General features: G+C 42.9%; 1 protein-coding gene across 4 annotated transcripts; it reads right to left on the bottom strand.

Moving 5' to 3' along the window:
- Nucleotides 1-63: 63 nt before the first annotated feature.
- golga3 (golgin A3) lies at nucleotides 64-11,036 on the bottom strand. Of its 4 annotated transcripts, none has more exons than XM_057033677.1 (24): nucleotides 10,901-11,036; nucleotides 9,778-10,051; nucleotides 9,051-9,194; nucleotides 8,320-8,432; nucleotides 7,496-8,202; nucleotides 7,298-7,406; nucleotides 6,590-6,896; nucleotides 6,301-6,503; nucleotides 6,058-6,195; nucleotides 5,770-5,931; nucleotides 5,302-5,670; nucleotides 5,113-5,190; nucleotides 4,581-4,844; nucleotides 4,370-4,464; nucleotides 3,987-4,203; nucleotides 3,600-3,743; nucleotides 3,327-3,524; nucleotides 3,102-3,218; nucleotides 2,831-2,970; nucleotides 2,605-2,737; nucleotides 2,313-2,435; nucleotides 2,049-2,213; nucleotides 1,795-1,961; nucleotides 64-1,716 (listed from the first exon to the last, which is right to left on the bottom strand). In XM_057033677.1, exons 2-24 carry the CDS (start codon nucleotides 9,932-9,934, stop codon nucleotides 1,524-1,526), a joined length of 4,443 nt encoding a protein of 1,480 aa, XP_056889657.1. In that variant the 5' UTR covers nucleotides 9,935-10,051; nucleotides 10,901-11,036; the 3' UTR covers nucleotides 64-1,523. The 4 variants fall into 4 exon arrangements, with proteins under 4 accessions (XP_056889657.1, XP_056889655.1, XP_056889658.1 ...); XM_057033675.1 differs by having other exon boundaries at nucleotides 8,925-9,194; XM_057033678.1 differs by lacking the exon at nucleotides 10,901-11,036 and adding an exon at nucleotides 9,531-9,560 and having other exon boundaries at nucleotides 8,925-9,194; nucleotides 9,778-9,918.
- Between the last annotated feature and the right edge of the window lie 11 nt (nucleotides 11,037-11,047).

Raw genomic sequence — 11,047 nt, forward strand, 5'->3', positions numbered from 1 at the left:
TCAAATAAATATAGACATGGCTCAAAGATGTTTGCTGTGGTCCAAAAAAAAGTACAAACTCCGTTACCATGTCAATAGTGCAATTTTATGATAAATACAATCACATCTCCCAACACAAATGTTTCAACAAAAAAATGAACCAATTACCATCTCATCAGAAGAATAAAATGGACAGAGCAGGGGTTATATATTTAGCTTAGATCCCTCAGTGGATATATCTTATGTTGTAGCCAAATTCACTTCAAAATCAAATTCTTTACCAGAAAAATGCAACCGTAATAATCATGCCCCCTCAAATAATCCCTTTGGAAATCCACAACAGTGATGTTAAAAAGAAGTGTAGAAATTATAGATCATGTTTGGTGATAAGGTATTAATCATACAAAAAGAACATTTTCATATATTATCTTCTGGGAACAATTAACTTATGTCCTCACCCATGTGACAATAAAACAAGAATAATTTCTCCATCATGGTGAGTCTTTTCTTGTCAGTACAGCATGTAACACATGTAACAAAATGATTACCCATTGCACTTGCTGTTAGAACATTTTTTGCTTAATCGTACTCTCAGTAATGTTTGATTACCTAGTTTACAATCTCAGATGATCTGACCCACTTATATCACAATAAACCACACATATACAATATAACAACTTACATCTTGCACACACCCTAAGCAGAAACACGCTCATTCCAACAAAATTAGTCCTATAGAGCATATTAAAAGTCGCTTAAGGCTTTTTGCATACAATTTACTGCAGTCCATGCTAGACAACACATAACTGAGATTTTTTTTTCTTCTTAGAGTTAACAACCCTGGCTGATATGGTCACAACAAATGTTAAAGAACACTGTATAATAACACGAGGTGGTGCAAAAAAAACTGACCGCAATTGTGCATGACTTAACTTCATGTCGGGGAGTCGTGTTTCATCAAGCGCTGCATGAGAACCTTACAGACGTGAACTAAACCTGTTAGTTAGATGAGAGATGAACAGCTTCACTCATACACAGGCACAAGGAAATAAAAGAACAGTTTGGTGTCGTACGTGCACAGTTGATTTTTTGTTTGTCGTCAAAAACATTTTAACTTTGGGAAATGTCAGCCATCACGAGGCAGCAATAAAGCTGCTGATTTCAGTTATGTGGAAGATGGTGACTCAACACCTTTAATGAGGGTAAAACAGCTGACTAATGTTAAAATGCGCAACCTACAGATCAAATTTGATATCGGTAAAATGAAAATGCTTGATCTTCTTGGAGTGGCTGTATGACAAATTTCTAATTTCTAAACTCTAAATAAATAATGGCAAAATTATGCAGCACAAATAGAAACAACCGTCAAATAAAGAGTAAATAAAGCTATGGTGTATACAAAGTATTACTCTGTGAAAGCACATCTGTGCCGATGGTTGAATGCCAAATATTGGCAGCAATTGTCAAGTGAAAGTAATTAGGGGTCTAAAAGTGCCTTTGCGGATAGAACTCCACTCTCTCTCCATCAGCCTGAGAAAGTTCAGTTATAATTGCTGCTGTTCTGCTTCATTGTTATTTTCCAGAACCCTGTTATTGAGTGGCGCTGATGAAGTGGAGGTGTTGTCTGGAAGCCCGTGTGGAGCCGGATCCTCTTCTGTGTTTTGCCATGAGCTCATTGACTCATGGACTGTTACTGTGTGTTCTTCCATCTGCCTCTGGAGGCTGTCCATCTCCTCCCTGAGAGAGAAGACAACATCAGATACAACAGTCGTTAAATACGTGCTCTAAACTCATGGTGTAGACCGAAGGGCTTACTTAAGCTGACGTAGACAGTTGTGAAGGTTGTTGAGGGGCTCCTTGTTCACAGAAGTTGATGGTTTTAGCAACTCATCTAACAGGGAGGCTGGTACTGGGCAGTCTGGGATCTTAACTGGTGTGACTGGGTTGGAAGGGTTCCCCTCACCCTTCAGCTCCATACGCTGCTGCTCAAAAAAGGAATTGGTCATCAACATCTATAAACTACATCAATTATTGGATTTTTTGGAAAAATAAATCATAAAGTGTCTTACCTTCCTTAGGCGGTTCTGTTTGAGGTCCAGTTTGAGCTGCTGGTTCTGCAGCAGGACTGTCTTCATGCTGTTCCTCAGCTCGCTCATTTTGACCTGTAACATGAACTTGTCCTTCCTAGTGTTGGTTAGCTCTTCCTGCACTGACTCCAGCTCCACTTTAATGTTCTGAGACAGAGAGCAGCATGACGCCAGTTATGTATGGAAACGAGGAAAGGCGGATGGATTTTAAAGTTTTTCTTTATAGAGCCGCTGTTAAACACTAACCTGAAGGGCTCTCTGCAGGTTGTCCAGCTCCTTGAGATGACACTGTTCCACCATCTCCTGTTGCTGCTTCTGAGCATCAATTTCCCTTTGCCTCTGCTCCAGCTCCCACTTCAGGTCCTCAATCTGAATAAAGATCACAATTTCCCATCACATTCATCAATAGAGAACTGCTTCAGAGTCAAAGCCATAATGAAGACTCCACTGTCATGTCTGTGTTCTCTTCTATTAATTCAGGATTTTAATGAAGATGATCATCAGATAGACAAACCAGGACAACCACAACAATGCTGACCTCTTGGTTTGTCAGAGGCCGCTTGGCAATTTCCTCATCCAGCTGTTTCTGGAGAATGTGGAGCTGTGAATGGGCCTCAGCAAGCTCTTCTTGGAACCTGGAGACCTCATGAGAATGCTGCTCACCTTGAGACCTGCAGTGAAAGATCCGGTGATACTGTCTAAGTGTCTAGATTCGTATGCACAGCAGGTTGTGCAGCATTCTGTCACCGGGTAAATGCACATACTGTAGTTTCTGAGATTCACTCTGCAGCACGTTGATCAGGTCTTCTTTGGCCTGCAGGTCCTTTTTAACCTCCGACAGCTCCAGCATGGCTGCCCTGTAGTGCCGTCTATTGTGCGCTGCCTCAGCCTTCGCTGCAGCCAACTAAAGTACACAACACAGTAACACAACCAATCAGAATGCTCTGGGATCATTTGGAAAGCATCAAATGGAAATTGTGCAATTTGAATTTCAACCTTAAATTCAAATGAAGGGAAACAGACTCTGCCGCGTACCTGTTCTTTCAGATCCTTGACTTTGGTCTTCTCTTTCTCTAAAGCAAGCTGTAGAGTTTGCACCACCTGCTTCATTTGTTGGTCCTCCTCCTCTTTACGCTTGAGTACAGCTTGAACCTGAACACAGATGAGGTTCAATACAAAGATTAAATCTGTTGTCTCAAGATTTTTTCAACGGTACTTTAAATGCGAGACAATTCATGCACACGAAAAAAAGCTTTTCACCTGTAAATTGAGCTGGACAAGATCTGCCTCTCTCTTTGCTAAGGCAGACTCCAAAATATTGGAATGGTCCCGAAGAGCATTGTGGGACTGAGTGAGCCCAGCTAGCTTCCCTTTTTCATGTTCCAGCTCAAGGGCTAACTTTTTGTTAGCATCTTCTAACTTTCGGATTCGCTTCTTGAAACATCTGGACTCTTGAAGCTGCGGAAAAATCAAGGTATCGGTAATTACAGAAGTGTCAACAGTATCACAGACATAAAGCACAAGACTGCCCACCTCATCCTCAAGCTCCAACACCTTCTCCTGGTATTCTTCAAGCTCTGTTGATGTCAGTGTAATTATTTCCTGCAGCTCCTTCTCGAGCATTGCTTTGCTATTGGTCACAACCTGCAGCTCAGCCTGCAGAGCTGTTATCTTCTCCTGGTCAACAAAGCACACGCCATATTTAGACAAAGACAAATGGAGCTATCCAGTTCCAACTTTAAAATAACTGATAAGTATCTTCAGGACAAGTTTAGGCTCAAGGCTAGCTTTCGCAAAGTACTTTTTAGGTGCCTATCTGTTTTTGTGAAGAAAAGCAGTTAACCAACAAGGGCATTCATTTATCATTCTCGCTATGTCACCCAGACTGGACTATGGCAAACACGACGACACTAATGATACCTGTAGGGCTTGAGAGTTTCCACCATCCAACACCTGGGCCTTGAGTTTGGCCAGCTCTGCCTCAGCTGCCTCTTTGTCAGTCAGAGCCTCTTGGAGTCTCCTGCTGAGGATGCTCACAGCGTTCTCGTAGGCCTTGTGCTTGGCCTTCATGTCCTTCTGAGCGCTGGTCAAATCAGTCCCCAGTCTCTTCATGCGTACCTTCTGCTCGGAGATGGCCCTATTCAATAACAAAATTCATGAAAATAAGGGAGCCACCAATCCCATTTCATTTTAAGATACCGTAAATAGCGTGTGTGACAGGATTTTATCATTTTAACCACAGCAATGACTTATGTGGATGCGAAAAATGGTAAAAGCATGTCGGTAAACACAACAGGGCTCACTTTTTGGTTTCTCCCTCCATTTGCTCAACCTGTTTCCTCAAATTTTCATTCTCTTCAGTCACTGCCGTTAGCTGATTCTGATCAAACTGCAGGGACTAATGAGGCAGAGAGAAAACCAAATGTTCATATACAGCAAGATGTTCAGATTTTACTGAAATGAAAACTCTAGTTATTTCCAAGAAACACAGATCAAATGTTAATGTCTATCAACCTGAATTTGAGTTTCTAGTTGATCCCTCTCTGTCTGAATGGCCTGCAGATGAGCCTCCATGCTGCTCATCTGTTCTTGAACTCTTAACACCTCCTTTTGTAGCCGCGTCTGCTCCAGCTCCACCTTCTGTTTCTCCTCCTGAACCCCCAGAAGTTCTTGCTTCAGGTCCTTGACCTCCGACAGGAGACGCTTTTTGGTGGACTTGAGCTCACTGATCAACTGGTCTTTGGAGCTGGCGTCTCGACGGTACGCTTCCACCATTATCTGGAAAGACGATAAAGGGGTGTGAAGTTACATCTTTCCTGGGAGTTGAAAGAAAAAAAGGTAAAAGTCGAAAATACTGATAATGTAGCAAAAACCTCTTTATGACACCCTGTCAGTGTTATGTCTACTTATCATTTCACTGACTGATGTCTTTAAATCACCTTGAAACAAAGCGTTAGACAACGACAGACCTAGTGATGGTAGTAATTAAAGTTCAAATGTATTTGTCGAAGGGCTGATATATGCAGAAGGAGAAAAGATGGCTTACCTTCTGCTGCTGGAACTGCTCCTTCACCTTTTGACACTGTTTCTTCAGAGAACTATTTTCTTGTTGGAGAGTTTTGATCTGGAATTTCAAAAAATCAAAGGCCATTTTAGGTGAACGAGGTCAAATGTATGAAAATAATGCTGAAACCCTGGAACATTGGTATTTTCTGTATTCCAACCTGTTGCGTACCTGGTTGGCTTTGACATGGACTTCCTGTCTAAGTTGATCCAACACATCTGATGCCACCAACACATCTTCTCCGAGACGCTCAGCGTTTTCATCAAGCTGGCTCTTGTCGACCCGAGCAGCCTGTAGCGCCACCTCCAGGACAATCTTCTCGTTTTGGAGATACTGGATGTTGTCATCCTTGGCATTGTTCTCCGTCTGCAGCTCAGACAGCTGAGCCTCCAGCTCCAGGTAACGGGCCTCCAGCTGGTTGATGGCCTGCTCCTTGGTGTGCAGGTTCTCCTGAGTTGTGGTCAGCTGGCGCATTAATTCCAGGTGTTCTTTCTGGAGCAGTTGTAGCTGTCCATCCTTCTGGGAAAGGACTAAGTTCACCTAAAAAGTGAGACAGTTTTTAGGGGAAAATATAGTCACAATAATATTAAAAATTAAAAAATATTAAAAATGAAAATGATTTCAGTTTAGTGTGGCTACCTGCTCTAGTTCCCTTTCAAGAGTGCTGGCTGTGTTGGCCAATTTCAGCAGTCGTTCCCTTTCTTCCTCAAACTCCTCCAGTTTGTGCTGCAGATCATCTTCCACCATGGTTTTTGCATCATGAATCTGCTTGTAGTTAGCTTCCTGAGTTAGCATGTCAGCCTGCAAAACAGAAAACATGTAATTCCACAGTAAAACAACTAATATTGGGTGTTTTGTAAGCAGGTACATAATATAAACCTTACAAACTAGATGATTAAATTAACACACAAGGTAGTTTGTGTGTACCTCAATGCTCTGCAGCTGAACGGCAATGCGCTCTTTGTCTTTGATGGAACGGTGCTGAGTCTCAGTAAGTTGATGTGACAGAGTCACATTTTCCAGCTTCAGATGCTCCACAACACCAATCTGAGTCATCTGTCCAGCCTGAGAGGGGGAAAAAATAATCAAGTCAATTCATTTTGTGGAAAAAAAAACAAAAAAAAACAGACTTTGATTAAAAAGAAAAAAAGAAAAATCCGTGAGCCAGACCTGCATGCTAGCCATTTCACTTTGTAGTCGGACTCTTGCTTCCTGAGCCAGAGCTAGCTGCTGCTGATACCACTGTCTGAGCTGCTGAAGGGAGTCGATTTCAGCCTGGGACGTCTTCAGTCGGCTCTGCAGGGTGCTGCGCTCCAGCTGGACCTGCTGAAGCTGGCTTTGAAGACCGCCCATCTGTTGACGTAAATCTTGGACTGTAAAAGCAGATGAGCAGACCTGTTGTCATGATGTGGTTCAACACACTCTGATTATGCTACACAGCAGGTAGATGCTTTCTCACCTGTGCTGTCTCTTGAGGCCACAGTGTTTTGCATCTCCTCCACCTTGACCATCAGCCTGCTGTACTGGTCTTCTGCCACTTTCAAGTCATTACCCAGAGAAACGAGACTGGCATTCTTGCTCTCTAGATTCCCCTGAAGTTCCATCATGGCCTTCTCCAGCTGGCTGCAGTTCTGCCGCAGCGTGCCAACCTCCACATTGAGAGTGCTCTGCTTCTGCTGGTTAAACTGAGCCTCCTCAGTCTTGGCCTGCAGTTGAGCGTTCACGGCAGCTAGCTGGGCCTGGAGCTCCGTCTTCTCCTTGAGAGCCTGGAGGACATGACAGCAGGGTCAGCACTTTTTTTTTCTGTATATTTTGATGTATATGTAACTCTTAACTTTAGAAGAATTAATAGTTTAGAAAAACTAACCCATTATGTATATCTGAATATACTGTATGTATATATGAATAGGACAAACCACAAAATACAGACATCAAATCTGTTAAAGAACCAAAAACGATCAGAATATTTACAATATTAAACAATCGCACATTTATGCTGTTATTACATAATAGTAAGATTAGTCATGACAGACTCTTTTGGACATGAGAACGCTTTGTGACTCATATTTGGGGGCTGTCAATGACGATAAATCAGTTATGAAACGCGAGTCTGAATCCCATAAAGTGTGTGACCAGTGTGTGAGGAAACACCTGGCACCATTTTTACCTGAGTGGCTTCAGACGACAGAGATTCGAGTTGACCCTCCAGCCTCATTTTCTCCTTCAGCACCTGCAGCATTTCATCGTGGCCCATCACTGAACTTTCCAAGGAAACGCTGCAAACAGAAACACACATTATTTGCAAAAGAGTAAAACATCTCAGCAGTCTCAAAAGAACCGATTGGTTTTTTCCCTCATATTGTACCTGCTGGAGAAACTGTCCCTTCGGCTCCGAGGCTCCGCGGTCCCTTCTTGCTCCTGCTCCAGGTGCAGGTGCTGCTCTTCCCTCGCTGCTTGCAGCACCTCCTGCAGAGATGGGAAATGGCCCATTGCCTCTGGGGCAATCTCCCTGCCCTCCACTGTGTAGGGCCCCTGCTGTCTCTCCACAGCGGCTGCAAGCCTGCCATAAGTCCCCCTCGTCGACACACTGCTGTAGGACGAGCTGTCGCTGTCATTGCCGTCGTTTCCGACCCTCATTCCTGATTCACTGCCATCCGGCTCTGAGACATTGTCTCCACCCTGGAGCGAAATGCCTGGCTGTCCCGTCTCACATGTGCTGCTCTCTGACACCACACTGACTTCAGTGGACACTGAGCTGATGGAGGTTTGGAGGGAGCTCACTGTGTTATCAGGGGTCCCTCCTCCCCCTCCTCCAACGCCGCCATCCTCCTCTGGAGACTTGTAATCAGCCAAGGAGTGAATCTTGTTCGAGCGGGACGACCTGGACTTTTTCTCCTTGGTAGCAGGGATTCCCAGACTACCCAATTTGGGACCACGCGGCACACTGGTCCTCAAAAAGGAATACTCCTTGGTCATGGCAACAGTGTTCGCCCTCGGCAAAGCCTCGGGATGCATCATGAGCTCTGGGTCCAGGGTGCTGAAAGGCCTGTTCTTGGGGGTCGAACGGTGAGACTGGAAACAGAGAAATTAACAAATTAAGCAAGGTAAATAAATATTTGTCACAACAAGAAGGATTTTTTTTAAAGGATCTTAAAGCAAATTTAAGGTGTTCAAATGTAACTGGCTCACCCTCTCCTTATGTCTCTGCACCCTATATTGTTTAAGTTGTTCTTCCAGACGTCGGCGAGCTTCTAGGCGGATCTTCTCCTCATTCTCCATTTCAAGCGATGGCTTTGAATTTGCTAAAACATATTAGTTCACACCTATAATCAAAGTTATCAGTCCTGACAACAGCTCAGAAATAATTATTCCCAATATTAGTCAAAAATTGCAAGATTTTTCTGAAAGTAGCAAATCGGTAGTGTTGACATTTGCACACGTAATATCGTGAGATATCCGATTTCAATGTTCCGTCTGAGTTAAAACTCACACAATAAACAGATTAGATACAGATTAGTTGGCAAACCATTAGTCCAAACAGCATTTAAAGTACCGACACCAAATCATGCCACAAAAAATTCATACACCAATGAGTTAGATTAAGTTGCTGGATTCAAACATCAGATTCAACACCCCAAAACCCTTTTCTTTAGACATAAAACAAAGATCACACAAACAGAGGAGTTACAAGCAGGGAGCTAAAACAAGCAGAACAACCCACAGGAAAATAATGTTAAAATGTAGAGAGGTAATTTATAGGGGGAGGGGTTCACTCCATATAAGTTTATGCTTACACAATTCAGTCTCCTGCATAGGTATACTTAGTCTGAGTGACTGCAATGAATCACCCGTATGAACCGTGACCTCAGCACTAGCCCCCTCAGACTTCTCTAGCAGCATGGGGGGATAAGATGCCACACCTGGAGAGGACTGTTGGTTCTGGGAGTTGACAGGGGAACTGGTGCTCTGAGGAAGGGCTGAAGGAGACACAGACCCATTTAATTGGGCCTCAAAGCCACCAACCAGTCCGTTTGCATTTGGCATTGCCTCTGAACTCACAGGACCTGAGCAAAAAAGGGAAGAGGAGCCCCAAGAGAGACAATTAGTTTCAACACTTTTGCACAACAGGGGTGCTTGTTCACGTTGAAGGAAATAAGCCATGCAAAGTAGCATATTTTTCACACTATCCAACTTCATTTTTTTCTAGAAGCCCAACTACAAGCAGTGTCGACACGACAACCACCAATTACAACTCTGTTTAGCTATTTAACACGTTTGTCCAGAGAGCTGCATCACATGGTGCCAGTAGCAGTCACTGAACAGGCCATGCATGGCAGCACACAAGTGAGACACCAGTGATATTCAGAGTGCAACACAACTTTGTAGAGTAGAAATATTACCAGGCTGATCATGAACACAGGGCAGTCACTCTAGGAGAACATATAAATCCAGTAAATCACAGCAACATTTAGAATGAGCTGTGCAGCACTGTCTTTCCAAAGACCTCACAAAAAACAGCCTTGACAATCTGGTATAGTGTTTCCATATTTAATCAAGACTCTGCGATTAAAGGCTTGAAAGACTGTTAAAAATGCTAACCAGTCATTGGGGTTTAGTGATCTGTACTGAAAGGTCAAAGAAACATACCGTTTTGGATATTCCCAGTGTTGGAGGGGCACTCCAGCTCCTGTTCTTTATTGTATTTTACACTTTCCAGAGAATGGCCTTCTTTGGATTTTGTAACATGGGCTTCCTGATGAGCTTTATTCGCCATTTGGGCAGCCTGTGAATCACCAGCATCCATTTCTGTGAGGAAGATTGACAATACTGCTCGTGCAAGAGGGAAAAGGAGTTTCTCTTCACAAATTCATGTTCGTGGGGAAACGTCCAACTGGGAGTGGGCCAGTCTCCATTAACACACCTGAAAACGTGGAAGATACTGGGTTCATGCATTATACAGTTTTACAGAAATTCCATCCATAAACTAGGATAAATTTTTAAAAAAATGACTGAATTAATTAAATATGTAATTAGGGGTATTCAGTTCATGACAACAATGATAACAAAATTCCATATGTATGTGGACCATACAGAAAATCCTGGCTTTTGATTGTCATACATGTAGCTAAAACGGGATTTATCATGAAAGCAGTTGCTTTTTAAAAAAAGAAAGAAAAAAAATAGAAAAAAAAGGACACAACATTGGCATGTCTCGGTTGTATGCAAAGCCTTGTTTATGTTTAGGATTGTGCCAGACATTATTTATAACTTCAATAATGGCAGACTCTCTAGCAATTACATTCCAGTACATCGGCGATGTTGGTTCTTTATTAAATATGCATATTTATCTAATACCATGTGTCACTTTAGCTCTTGAACACCTTTTGACACTACGACTGTTTTGCTATGTTAGCTGGAGCTATACGTACAGAATATAGACATGGACTAGGCACTGATAAACTAATTGTAATGGTGCTGTGCTGCCAGAGAGAACTAAATGGGTTTTAGCAAATCTCAACGAGCTTATGACAGGATAAATGTAGGCGGATAAAATTAGCACAATGCTAGCGGAAAAAGCTAGCTAGCCTGGTATTTACGGCAGTAGATCTCAGGCTAGATATGCTAACTGGTTAGCGAGAAAAAGCCAAATTCTCAATTATTTGAAACCAATGAAAGGACAATCGTCAGTCTTGTAGTTATGCTACAACTTTGGTGTTTGAAAACGAACATGACAAGCTCAGTAACTGTGTCAAATGGCAGAAATGCTCACCTCTTGGGGAGCTTCGCCTTTTTACTACGTGGCTGTTTGGTTTCCGTCCCCGGTCCTCTCCGGCTAGAAACACACACGATCCACGAACAGCTGGAAGAACTCGTAAAGCCTGTCAAACAACGCCCTTTCACCACTATGCGTTGATAA

This window comes from Takifugu flavidus, chromosome 5, assembly GCF_003711565.1.
Source record: "Takifugu flavidus isolate HTHZ2018 chromosome 5, ASM371156v2, whole genome shotgun sequence".
Taxonomy (NCBI): Eukaryota; Metazoa; Chordata; class Actinopteri; order Tetraodontiformes; family Tetraodontidae; genus Takifugu; species Takifugu flavidus.

Excerpts from the sequence above, each read along its gene's own strand:
- golga3 (XM_057033675.1), bottom strand. The coding sequence starts at position 9,934 with ATGGATGCTGGTGATTCACAGGCTGCCCAAATGGCGAATAAAGCTCAT. Across the intron at positions 2,971-3,101 it reads TCAAGGATCTGAAAGAACAG|TTGGCTGCAGCGAAGGCTGA; the intron begins GTACGCGGCAGA and ends TGTGTACTTTAG. Across the intron at positions 2,436-2,604 it reads GGCCTCTGACAAACCAAGAG|ATTGAGGACCTGAAGTGGGA; the intron begins GTCAGCATTGTT and ends ATCTTTATTCAG.